The 13,919-nt window shown below is 41.1% G+C and overlaps 1 protein-coding gene across 3 annotated transcripts; it reads right to left on the bottom strand.

The window, feature by feature from the left end:
• Positions 1-3,170: 3,170 nt before the first annotated feature.
• On the bottom strand, positions 3,171-13,609 carry VMA21 (vacuolar ATPase assembly factor VMA21). Of its 3 annotated transcripts, none has more exons than XM_036840054.1 (4): positions 13,420-13,609; positions 13,011-13,271; positions 6,776-6,885; positions 5,810-6,208 (listed from the first exon to the last, which is right to left on the bottom strand). In XM_036840054.1, the coding sequence occupies exons 2-4, from the start codon at positions 13,118-13,120 to the stop codon at positions 6,066-6,068; spliced, it is 363 nt and encodes a 120-aa protein (XP_036695949.1). In that variant the 5' UTR covers positions 13,121-13,271; positions 13,420-13,609; the 3' UTR covers positions 5,810-6,065. The 3 variants fall into 3 exon arrangements, with proteins under 3 accessions (XP_036695952.1, XP_036695949.1, XP_036695950.1); XM_036840055.1 differs by having other exon boundaries at positions 13,011-13,235; XM_036840057.1 differs by lacking the exons at positions 13,011-13,271; positions 13,420-13,609 and adding an exon at positions 12,741-12,932 and having other exon boundaries at positions 3,171-6,208.
• Between the last annotated feature and the right edge of the window lie 310 nt (positions 13,610-13,919).

Below are 13,919 nucleotides of genomic sequence, written 5' to 3'. Positions count from 1 at the left end.
GGGGAGGTGACTTGAGAGTTGAGACCTGAAGGGTGAGAAGGAGCCAGGGGAGAGGGAAGATCTAAGGGAGAGGGAAGAGCCGATGCAAAGCTGTGCGGCGGGGGTGGGCATGGGAGATCTGGGGAAGGGAAAGCAGGCTGCCCAGTGCTGAGCAAGGGGGAGCGAATGAAACAAAGGGAGGAGGCCTCGCTCGTAGGCTGTGTGTGGAGCCGGGATACCACTCTGAGGGAGACTGGGAGCTATTTGGAGGATTCTGAGCAGAGGTATGGCATGCCCGATCGATCGAAGATTCTTAAAGGAAGAAACCTTCTAGCTGCTTTGTGGCGAAATGACTACAGGAGCAGTTAGAGGAGTGAAGCTGGTCCAGACCCAGGCAGGGAAGATGGTGAGAAGCAAAAGGACACAGGGAGTTTCATCTCTAGCATGCATTCCCTCAGGGTAGCGCGATGCTCCTTTGAAGGGACGCAGCAACTGAGTCGCCAGGATGTGAGCTGCTCTCCACCCAAATCCTGTATTTTCTAAGAGGATTAACCTAAATGCATCTTTAATGGGCAAAACAGCAGGGTGTGCGTGAAATGAAGTGGAAAGATGTCAGCGATGCGAGGAAAACTATTTGGGGGCAGGGGAGTCATACTATTAATGGAGCAGATATGCCTAGGAAACCCTCCTGGTTTTCTCCACTACTTCCTTTACTGTTCAGACCAAATTCACTTGAACTCCTGGGTTAGGTTTTGCCTCTCTCCAAAGACCACAGCGGTGAGGATTCCAAATAAGGTGAAGGCATCAGAGGAGCAGCAGGGGCCTAAGCTGTCTCCAAGTGGGCTGTTTCCTGTACTACAGTTTTCGGTTAACGTAATTCATTAATAGTGAAGCAAAGTCAATATGGATGGTCAAGGAGCCCGTAAATTTTGATTTTAAACTAAACCTTCAATATAGCATTACACAGGATTCTACCTTTGCCTAATAAAGTGCCTGCCATTTCAGGCCTGCTTTATACAAACATCTTCAAGTCCAGCATTAAAAATATCCATGTATAATTCTCCATCTCTAGCAGTGGTTCTCAAACCGGCTGCATCAGAGCACAACCTGTTATAAATATGTATTTCCAGGCCCCACCACCCCGAGGTTCTGACTCAGGTTCGGGTTAGGTCTGGGCACTCAATCCCACAAGGTGACTCCAGTGGTTTCTGCATTGTCATTACCTGTCTCCTGAGTTCCCTGGACATTTTACAATCTGTACTTTTGTATATAAATACAATTGTACGTAACCTGTACATTTTGATACTAAGATGTCTCAAATCTTTTTTTGGAGTGGATATTATTTATTAATGAGAACTAGCTGGAACCCTCCAAAGTGCAGCAAGGAGCTGGAATGAGTACAGCTGACCCTTGAACCAGCCGGGATTAGGGACACCGACCCTCCCCACAGTGGGAAATCCTCTAACTCCACACTCCCCATCTGCAGCTTCAACCGACCAGATTGTGTAGCACTGTAGTATTCACTACTGAGAAAATCCATAAATAAGTGGACCCATGCAGTTCAAACCCATGTTGTTCAAGGGTCAACTGTACAATCCACAAGTGGCCTAGAGGACAGAGGAAACAGTGCACTGCCATGAGGGAGTGGCGTGCTGGACATTGCCAGGAACTGACTATCCCTGTCTTTAATTAGCCACAGGTATTTCCCACCCTCACTCCTTCAGTGGTATTTGAAGCCCATTCGCCCCCAAATGATTTTTTTTTTTTAAGGCACAAGGCAAGGAGCTGCTTTCTTTTCCCCACTGCTGCCTATACCAATTCTGACGGGCCCAGCACGGCCCTTCCAGTCTCAGCATCCCTCACAGCCCCCACCCATTTGAGCATCTCTGGCCTACATTTACTGCATAAAAGCTTACCCTTGACAGCTCTATTCAGATTCTATACGGTATAAACAGAGAGGCAAACAAATGTAAAAAAAATGAAGAGGTTAATAAACTTAACTATTAATTTAACCAGGAGACATCAAAGTGTAATTACGAACACTTTTTTAATGACAACAGACAGTAAATTTATACAAGTTACAGGTTAGAATATAATGAATACAAAATCCATCCAGATAACAGAAAAACATCACTCACAAAAGTAAATCTGATTCAAGTGGGTAAAGAACTCAAGCCCCCCATTTTGATAATTACACGCAGCTTTCAAGGTAGCGCATCTAAAATCTGCCCCTTGTCAGGGCGCTATTCAAGACTACAGCATATTCAGTGACTCTAGCGACTTCAAAGATTCTAACACTTTTAGCATCAAGGTCAAGAGAAATCTCATAACAGGTTCACTATGCAAAAAAAACCGAGAAAATGTGAACGTTTTCTGCAAACTGTAAGGTGCTGTGCAGATGTTAGCTATTGCTATTATTACTGTTCAGTGAGATTTCACTGAACTTGAGAAAAAGGAAGACTAGTCTGTAACTGACAAATGTGACCTATAGAACATCTTCAAAGGAACGCAGATATTACTTTCAAGCACACGTAGCAACAAAACAGGCAAGGAAAGTGTGGCCAGGAGTGATGGTAAGTTGAGGAATTCCAGAGTACTTTAATGAATATATAAAGGCTTAATCTGTTCACAGGTTACATGTAATATTTACCATTAGGTTCCCAAAGTCCCTGAAAATAATTTATTTTCTCAGGTGACCCTCCCCCCTACAAAAAGGAAAAAGAAATCTTGTCAAGTTGTGAGTGTGCTGCTTCAGGCCAGCTCTTGCAAACCCTATCTTAAATGGAAGAGCAGAGGCTGCGTGAATCCACTTGTACCACAGACAACCCATTTCTAAAATGGCCTACCAACAATCTACAACTTCACTTGAGCATAAATAAAACAATAAACATGAACTTGTCTGGAGACAAGAAATATACACTAGATACATTTAAAACAGGATATAAATTCTTTGTCTCATGTACCTTCAGCTTTCATCTTTCCTTGGGTACACCCTATCTGTTTAACTGTTTTTACTGGTCTCCTTGGGTACTCTAGCTGTATATATAAAATTTATACAAAAACAGAAAATAAACACCAAACAAGTCAAGCAGTTGCTTTTTGGGCAAAGCTGATGAGATCTTTATGATGAAAATAATCTTACAGTATATTTCTGTTAGATTCCCATGAAACACAGGTTGGTTTTTTTTTTCTTTTTTATGGAGGGTTTAAATTTCTTCAGCAATTCAAAACTGAATTCTGCTGTCACATGTAAAATGGTATCCACTTGAAGAGCTAATGACATCAGATGCATTCTACAGCAGACTTTTCATTTTTTAGCACAATGAGAATAAAGATTATATTCTGGGGGGCAAAATGGGAGGTGAGGTGAAGAAGGTCATGTGTTAAATCAGTAGCCCGTACTGACACTTCAAGTTACACTCCCTAATTGAGGTTATTCTTACAATCAGTTTTCAAACAGTGAACATATTCCTACCTTATAACATTTATATAAGGGCTCAATTGTAGCTTTCCTTTCTATACATCCTGAAGTATATACATTGTACAAGAGGAAATCACTGAGACATCTTGAAAAATAAATCTATTTGTCAAATACCATGTTATTTCAACAGCAGCAAACTACTCAGTTAACAGTTAAAACCCTAAGAAAATATTAACTGGTGTGAAAACAAGTCTATATTGTAATAACCCCAAACATCAACCTTAGCACCCGATTCTAACTTTCAAATGCTGGGTACCTTTTCCAAGAGGAAATTACATCTGCTTTTGCATGAATCCCCGGTTTAAATACTTGCAGAAACACACCCATGTTATCTACTCAGCAAATGTCTGAAATCAAACAAAACAATCCAACACTGGACATTAACGTTTTACAAATAGCATAAGATCCCAAAAGTACAAGAAAAACCTTGACATTATAGAAAAAGAAATTAGGTGGACAAATTCTAAGTACAACAAGGCATCTAAAGAGGGGACCATCTAGAAATCTACCATACAGTACACTAGACTCAATCGGGAGTAACCTACAATTTCATATTAAATTTGTACAATTTTATACCAAAACTGTAGTCTTTTTAAGAAAACATTTTATATTTAGAATAACTACTTAAGACATTTAAGCTCTAGATAACATTTAACTATAAGCAAGAATAAAAAATAGTCCTACAGTAATCATCTTTTATTTCTTCTCAACAATTAAATAAACACAAATGCCTTCTCTGCTTTTATGCCTAACTACCTCTCTACTCCTTTAGTCCACTTCCACAACATCAAAAGTAGGGGTGAACAAACAAAATCAGTAATGGCAAACACTCACAGCAAGGGCCATTGTATTAGGGATTATCAATGACAAGAAATTTGTACAATGAGATATCTAGTTAAAAGAGTAACCTACTAGAGAATGGACTTGAGGATACGGGGAGGGGGAAGGGTAAGCTGGGACAAAGTGAGACAGTGGCAAGGACATACATACACTACCAAACGTAAAATAGATAGCTAGTGGGAAGCAGCCGCATAGCACAGGGAGATCAGCTCGGTGCTTTATGACCACCTAGAGGGGTGGGATAGGGAGGGTGGGAGGGAGGGAGATGCAAGAGGGAAGAGATATGGGGACATATGTATAACTGATTCACTTTGTTATAAAGCAGAAACTAACACACCATTGTAAAGCAATTATACTCCAATAAAGATGTTTAAAAAAAAAAGACTCAATAAATGAAAGCTATTACTATTTAAAAAAAAAAAAAGAGTAAAGGTAGAATGTGCTTTTTAAGAAAACGGCCAATAATCACTCATCTGAAAAAATGCAAATAGCCGCCAGGTAAAATTGGCAGAATTTGAAATTAAACCAAACTTTTAGTATCAAACTAGCATTAAGAAATGCACACAGGATGTAAACCAAAATAGTGGATATCTCCAGGTGGCAACATTACAGGGAATTTAAATTTTCTTCCTGTTTTAATATGCACTTTTTGGGGGTGTGTTTTTAGATTGCACACAAGTAAGTACCAAGTGGCTAGAAAGAACACAGACCAAGGATACGAAAGTAAAACCACAGGGTCTTTTTCTATCAGAAAGGACCTCAAGGATTATCTAACTTAGATACATTATCTATGGATGTATCTGGGATATAATGGCACTGATTTAAAAGACTAGACTAGAAATTCCAAGAATACTTCCTGGATGATAAAAATAATCTATTTTCAGGATTGTTTACACTCCCTAAGTATGCAAAAATCAACACGTTTAAATGTAAATTCATTCATATACATTATTAAAAAGTAGGAAAAAGAAATTTAAAGGGAGTTTACACAACCTTGTAATTAAAGCGTAAGTTCATTGTTGAATGACCAGAGCAAAGCAGATTGTTACAGAGTTTGTCTGAAAGCAGGAGGCTGGCCTGCAAGGGGCCTTTAGGGAGTAGGCTGGGTGCCCAGGCAGGCAGCTCTCTTTGCTTTGCTGTCTGCATTCTTCAATAAACCCAGTCCTTTTACATGAATGGGTGTGATTCAGCCTAGTTTCCCCATGAAATAATGTAATGAAAGATTTCTATTGACGAGGGATTACACTTTATGCAAAATTTCTCAGTGACATTCAGATTAATTCCAGTGTCCACAATTTAAGCAATTTCCAATACGCATTTACAACCCAAAATCCAATGACCTGGTATTTTCATGATAGTTAGGAAAAGTGTTCCAGCGAAAAATAAAGTTCAGATTTGCTCCACTATGTACATCTGAATATATCCAGAGGAGTAAAACTCAAAGCCAACCAAAAGACGAAATGCTATAAAATATTGTTTTGTTGTAAGATAATCAAATTCTTCCCAGAATAATGTGTAACTAATTTCACATACTTATTTGTAACCAATTTAACTTTTCCAAATTCTCATTTGCAAATGAGAGGCTCATACAGTTAAAACTGATGATACAAACCATTGTTTTAGAAGGATCAAAATTTACACTAGTCAAACGTGATTCCATAAGATTTTAACATGTTCTTTCAACTTTATTAAAATCATCAATACCCCAGACGCATTTACCATTTAAAAAAAATCAATTTAATGCTATCAAAAGGTGATGTTCACTTTAATCCTGTTTGCCTTCACGCCACTGCCGTGAGCCTTCATTCCAGGCCACATAAACAAAGAGGGCCAGCACCACGTGGACGGCGACCACTGCAACAATAGCAGCATAAAAATAGCTGTCCCTATTGGACATCCCAAAGGCGCCTATCGAGAGAAAAAAAGTTTCCATTTTATTCCAAAATGTATCAAAGTACAAAAAACAAAGCATACTAATTTTTATTAGCTATATATTTAACTAGTCAGACAATTAAAAAGGAATGCTTTGCACAGTGATAAATCAAGTATTCACTTAAAGATTTGAATACCTTCTACACAAGAAGAACATTATTTTGAATGAAAACCACAATTGATCACTTCATCTAAGGACTCTGACATTAAAAAAGGGAGCTTTATTTTCTCTTCCTTCCAATGTCTTCCACCAAAGGTACATTCCCCCAAATTCCTCCTTCCATGTCAGGCAACTCTTGCTCTCAAAGGGCTGTTAAAAGAAAGGATCTGCAAGCTATTCCACAGAAAACCATAAGCAAATATGACGTCAAACTGAAATAACCGAGTGATGAAAGTTCATTTCATGCAACGTGATTTTTGAAAAGCAAAACAGAAGAAGCAAAATTAAGAATACCCAGTTTAAAGATATAAAGAAGTCATAAAAGCACAGAATCTCAAATATAGTTAAGGGAGAAAATGTCTTGTTTTATGGTCTAGGATTACCTTCAAAAACATAAGATTTAGTCGTGAAATATAACCCAATAGGTACAGTGATCATTAAAGCTGTGAAGAACAGGAGCGTCTTCAGAGTGGATGCTAATGAACTTTCATTTCTGGAATAAAGTAAACAAAGAGAAAATCAGAGCCTGCACAGCCATTTCCAACTACTCTTGTGTCCATAAATGCTATAAATACCCACAGAAAAGATGCTGGGAACACTGCCCCTGCCTTGAAAGCAGTGGCGAGAGGAAGAAGGGGCAGTGCCAGGGACTCAAAATTAGAAGATCCTAGAAATCCAGCAGCAGATCCAGTGTGAAAGGAAGCATAAAGTGCAAAAAAGTGGTCTGTAATCTCCCAAGTGCTATGCAAATGTACACGATTTACAGAATTCACAATGGAGGTAGCAAGGGAGAAGATACACAGAAAACAACTAATGAACGTCCCTTCACAAAGCATCCTATCAGTGGCTAGCTGAATACAGTACAGACAAGGTTTGAGAATCTCCAAAGAAATAGGAGCCTAGAACAATCTGAATGCAGCTGAAGGAAACTTACTCAAATTTCTTTGTAATTAAATAGCTAGAGTACAACTCAGACGGCCTTCACAACATGGATGCATTAAAAGTTTGATATCAAAACACTTTTCGTTCAGTGAATTCTATTCTTCCAGACTATTTTAAAATCAATGGAAATATTGCAATGGGAAAAGTTTTGTTCCAGAATACAACAAAATGATTCTGAAGAATGCAATTAAGCTTTTAAAATTATATGCTTAAAGAGAAACAAGTCAGATAAACTGTTACTTAAAACATTAGCAATGTAAACATTATAGCCACACCCGCTTGTCTATGCATCACCTAAGACTTCATGGAGCTACAGAGGCAGAGCTTAGTGGTGGCGCCAGACCACATGGCCCTCAAAACCTAAAATATTTACTAACTGGCCCTTTCCAGAAAAACTTTGCCAACCCCTGATGTATACTAACTATTCCAATTATGTTAAAAATGTGTGCACATGAAAAAGGACTCCAGATTAATACACAATAATAAAGTTATTTCCCCACTTTCAAATATTCCTTAATGTTGTTTTACTGATAAGTAGATATACGTCAGCATTTGTCCTAATGCACTGTCACAAATGAGCAGCACACTGACAGTGAAGCCGCAGTAAGCTTCCAGCAACCCTGGACACACACGTACCTCAAACATACCACCTCACACATTACGTTTAAACGCAGTAAGCCCTACAGCTTTTAACCTTTAGATAAAGTCCTTAAATCTAACCATCCTCACACTACCTTGTCAGGGAGGAAGAAATTTTCCTCTACCCTCCTGGGTTCTTCCGGCTGTTCTAAGAATTAAATTGACATGAGACATATTAACAGGAGAAAAATCAAAGTTGAGTAACATGTATACGTGGAAGAGACCCAGGAGAACTGAGTAACTCGCCAAAATGGCCGAAACCCTCGCCTTAAATACCATCTTCAGCTAAAGACAAAAGAGGATGTTGCGGGTAGGGGTTGGGGACTTCAAAGGGGAAGAAGGCAATTCACATGGAGATGGCAAAGCAAATGTTTGGTAAACAAGTGTTTGCTAGGCCGTGCAGTCTATGGGACACAAAGTGGACTCCGGTCTCTATGCCCCATTTCCCCCACACCTGGCCCATATTCTTTGCAGGTATCTCTGGTGATAGCTCTCTTCCAGGAACAGGCCCTCTATCTAAATTTTTGTAGGCGATTAAGGGGAAGGTCAACGTTTCTTCCTGGGTCTTTTGGGCCTTGACTGTTTTCAGTTTGAAATAATCTGCACACCAAAGAGACACTTCGGGGTGGCAAGTGCTGCTCCCCTACAACCTTAACACACGTCTACCTTTATGCTCGTAGTCAACACTTGAACTTAATTCTTTCTGGTAATACTCAGCAAGAGGTTCGTTTTTATCTATATCTCTAGGAAGAATACAGCCCAGCCTTCAAGGTCCCCCCAGAATAACCTCTCTTCTAGGCACCTTTCCTGATTATGCCAGCTGGAACGATTCATCGCTCTGGGATCCAACCACACTTAGTTCATGCCTGTTGTTACAGCACTTAACATGATAGCTTGTGTCCTAGCCAGTCCTGCACATTCCTCTGTACCCCTAGACAATCCAGGCAAAGGAGTTCTTATAATTGTGTATACCATTACAGGAGAGGCTTCTGGCAGGCCACAAAGGAAGGGAACATTTCACGTTTATACCAGTGGTCTACAAACTTTTTTGACTGTGCAATCCATCATTAAATAAAAGTTTTGAGCACATACCCCCATACAGGCATAATGATTTTTAAAATAAATTATCTATACATATATTACTCATGCATTCTTTAAAATATAAAACACATGCAAAAACAGACACTAAAAAGGATAAGGTTAAAAAAATTTTAATTTATGCAGAAATTCTACTATTTTCTTTCCATACTTCAATGAATCATCTTTTAATACATCCCACTTTGGTGATCACTGAGCTATACATTCTCATCTAACATACATAAGCTCCCTTACACTGTTTCCTAACAGAAAAATTTTAGAAAAATTTATTGTGTAATGTTCATGAATAATATGAGTGTCTGCAGGAGTTCTATATAAAAAAATACAAAAAGTCATATCCAAAGAAAACAAAAACACTAATTTGAAAAGATACATGCACCCCAATGTTCACAGCAGCATTATTTACAATTACCAAGATACAGAAGCAACCTAAGTATCCATCAACAGATGAATGGACAAAGGAGATACGATATATATATGTATACACACACACACAGACACAAACATATCAATACATACGTATAATGGAACACTACTCAGCCATAAAGAACGAAATTTTGCCATTTGCAGCAACGTGGATGGACTTGGAAGGCATTATGCTAAGTGAAATAAGTCAGAGACTGTATGATACCACTTACACGTGGAATCTAAAAAATACAACACACTAGTGAAAACAAAAAAGAGGCAGATTCACAGATATACAGAACAAACTAGTGGTTACCAGTGGGGAGGGTGGGAGGCGCAATACAGGGGAAGGGGAGTGGGAGGTACAAACTATTGTGTAGATAGGCTACAAGGATGTATTGTACAACACGGGGAATGTAGCCAATATTTTGTAATAACTATGTATGGAGTGTAACCCTTTAAAAATTGTATAAAAAATTAATACATACATACATACATAAAGTCGGTATTTGGCCAATTCTTTTGTGGACCCCAACAAAAAACTTGACCTTCATGGTGTTTCTTTGGGGAGTTAAAGTATGTGTTTTTCATATGGACACCAAGGGGGGAAAACCGCAGTGGGGTGGGGATGGTGGTGTGCTGAATTGGGGGATTGGGATTGACATGTATACACTGATGTGTATAAAATTGATGACTAATAAGAACCTGCAGTATAAACAAACAAACAAACAAAAAAACAACTAATACTAAACTTTCTTTGGGTTATTTGTATGGAAATATGTTAATATAAATGTTTCAGACATTACATGAAATTTCTAAAAATCTTATATGTTCTTGTATAATGTTGTAAATCATAATTCTAGTTATTACTTTAAAATGTATATCTCAGAAGTAACTAAATTTCCTTGTCAATTGCATTATGAACTTTCATCAAATCTTTAACCGTGGTCATTTTTAAGTCTTTTGTCATTTACAGACAGTTCTGGGTGTACTCTGATGCTTTTGCAAAAATGTTCCTATAAAAGGGTTTCATCTTCAAGGAATTCATGGAAAAGACTCTGACAAGTACAGGTTTCTGGTAACTAACTATACTGCTGAACTGAATGAATAAGCATTTTCAGAACTCTAATGGAAAACTGATGAATTCATAAAAGTGCTAACAAAAGATCAAGATGAAAAAAAACATTAATTACATGGGACTGAGTGAACTGATGAGGATGATTATAATTTTTGTGACTTTCTGTTTGAATAAAAAAAAATCCCACAAGGACTCAGAGGCAAAAAATATACAAATCAATTTTCACTGCAAAGTAAAGGAGCTGTTACAGTGGAGGATTATTGGACTGAATGTCAATATTATGACATAGTATGAGTGTGTTTCATGTTTGGTAATTGCAATCATTGTTGCTTTTGTTGTGGTCATCCATTTACAATGCTTGGTGTCAGTTTATTTATCTCTTGTAAAAATAAAATACAGTGTGTGTGTGTGTGAGAAAAATAAATACTTAAATAAAATAAAATAAAATAAAGTATGTGTTTTTGGTGTGCAAAATTCAGATCATCTAACCTGATAAAGAAACAAAGCTTGAGAACCTAGAGAAAGGGAAGGTTAACCGGTTCTCCTGTTCTTTAGATCATCTCTTGAATATCTATTATCTGGCCTGGCTTTGAGAAAAGTTTACTATAGAAAAGATGATATAATACCATAAAACTGTTTTAAAGCACACAAAATCACTTATGATCCTACCACGCGAACAGAATCTTTTCTGCATGTTAATTTCTAGCCCCACGCACTCTACACATAGCATATCTTAACAATTTGTAGCTTATCTCCAACTCCTTCTCACCTCTCTCTTTACCTCAAGCTCCAAAAATTTGACTTTCAGTCTCACAAATATAGGACTAAGTACAAAGTTAAGCATACAAACTTTTGAAAATTAGTTTTCAAACTTCCTCTTGTGTTTATAGGACATTTTCTCCTTGCCAGCTTGGGTATAACCGGTGATTTATTCTAAAACAAAGCTACTGATGTCATTCAACTGATTTCTCCTATGTGTCTGATCGGGTGTTACTGAGACTTGTTAGAAATGAAGAATGAGAACATTCAGAATTTGAACTGGCCTCACACGAAACAAATAATTCAGGATGAACCTTACTGTGTCCCCACTCTTAAAACCATCTAGAGTTTACCCACTTCATATAAACTTCTGCAGCAAACATTAAGCAGATAGAGCTTACCATGTTCCCTTTTATGGCAAGCAAGACTTCCACTGCAAGTAGATTTCACTGCAAACTCCATTAGGAAACACTAGAATCAGTCTAGGAAGGCTATACTGTATTCTAAGTGAACTTAATAAAAATACCTGTTGGTAGCGTCACTACTAGACAGTAATAAAAAAAATAAACAAACACCTACATTGCCATTGTGAGAGTGAAAAAGATCACGGGGCTCCAAAGATCACGGGCTTTGGAGTCAGTGGGCTTGGACAACTGCCAGCTTCAACACTTATTAATTGTGTGACCTAACCGTGTGATCTTGGGCAAGTCACTTATTCTGAGTCAACTTCATCGTTTTTAAAAATCAGGAAACTAAGCACTTTCTTAATTCTGATAATGTATGTAACAAAGCACCTAAGCTGAGCCTGGCACACACTGAATGGCGGCTAAAACCCTCCCCATCCTCTGGCCTCGTGAGGTATCAAGAACCACCCGCTCTCTCCTCAGGTTCCCTCTACTCGGCCACCAGCCCCCATCCTACTGACTCCCCAAGTGAAGAAGACTCAAATCAGGGAGAGTCCTTTCTCCCTTCCATTCGTTCATGCGTACAGCAAACATTTATTAAGCCCCGACGATGCAGGCCCTGTGGGGGACACGGAGATGGAGAAGGCCAGGTTCCTGTCCTCAGGGAGCTCACCCTGCAGCGGGGAAAAAGACTGCAAACAGCAAGATCGCAATATAGACAACAGCGAGAAGTGGTGCTAGGCCAGAAACAGGAGCTGAAGGCCCCCCGACCTATCCCCCAAGACCCCGGGTCCCTTGCTCCCGAGCGAAGGGTAGGGGCCGGGCGTGCAGACGCTGCAAGTCCCAACCCACTTCCCCTCTCTCCTGTAGCCCGCGCTGCGACCCCGAGGGTCCAGACCTCACGCCCACCCACCGCAGGTCAGCCCGGTCGGCCCGGGCCTTCCCTCCTGTCCCGCTCCCGGCCAGGGCCGGTCCGCCTCGTGCTCCAGGCCCCCGCCCGACCCCGGCCCTGCCCCGGACTACCTGAAGTCGCACGGCTGCACCGCGTTCAGCGCCGCTTTATCAAAGCGCTCCATGGCGTCGCCACGCCCGCAGCAGGTGCTCAGAGGCGGGCTGGGCTCGGCGTCCGCGCTTAATCGGCTCCGCGGGAGACCGGTCGAGGCGGACCGCGCCGGAAGTGCCGGCGAGCGCCGGGCGGCGGGCCGCAGCGCGCAGGCGCGGCGCGCCGAGGTGACTCCGGGCGCAGGCGCAGGCGCAGGCGCAGGCGCGGTCGCGAGCGTTCACGTGACTTACCGGCCGGGGCTGCGGGGCGTGCGCCCTGCCAAGAGAGGCCTGCGCTCCAGGAGCAGGCCGGGCGAGTACCCCAGCCACTCCACGTTGAGCCGGGACTTGCCTCGCAGCATGTTCTTCCGGGGAGGGCGGTGCTGCGGCCGCCCCCTGAGCGCGCGCGAGCACTTCTCGTCCCCGTTCCGGCCCCTGTCGCCGAGCTGTGGTTGCGAGGCGACTGGAACAGATGATCTGCGAGGAAGGAAGACCAGGCAGACGACTGGGGTGCTAGGCAACCAAGCAGTTTCCGACGACAACAACAACACAAAAAAGTAGTGCACATTATTCCCCAGTCCTTGAGTAAACGCCTCATTAATTATTGCCCCCAGTGAAAGTCCAGCCGTGGGAAGCTGGGAGGAGTTAGTTTAACACTCACCGAGTCCGTAAAGCTAGGGAATGTCAGAGCTGAAAGAGCCCTTGCTGAGAGAGACTGTTCCAGGCCAGACGCTGGTGATCCCAGCTTCCACTTAAAGTTAAAAACATTTTGCAGCTGCTCAGAAAGCTGCCAATGAGACAACAGGGACTCAAATAGTAAGGGACAGATGGGCCTCCCGGGCTGCGCAACCCGAGAGATACATAAACGAAAAGGGTGCGTAAGCCTAGGGTCAGGCTTGACAAAATTAGGTTGCCACTGGCTGCTAATAAGAGGACAGCCCTTACATGGTCAACGCCTGGAAAGGGCCGCTGACCGCACATCTATTTTCTGCACCACATGGATACAAAGACCACATCTGAAATCATGACTAAACCAGCAGCTTAGAGCAGTGTTAGGGGCCGCGGACCGGAAAGCAGGAAGCCCGGGTCTGAGTTCAAATTACTAAATTTGTAATCCCTCACCGGTCCTCACCTAGACCCTTTGGGGTATAAGAACCACCT

This window comes from Balaenoptera musculus, chromosome X, assembly GCF_009873245.2.
Source record: "Balaenoptera musculus isolate JJ_BM4_2016_0621 chromosome X, mBalMus1.pri.v3, whole genome shotgun sequence".
NCBI lineage: Eukaryota > Metazoa > Chordata > Mammalia > Artiodactyla > Balaenopteridae > Balaenoptera > Balaenoptera musculus.
Note: the sequence above shows the minus strand (reverse complement) of the source record. Positions and strands in the feature narration are given on the sequence as shown.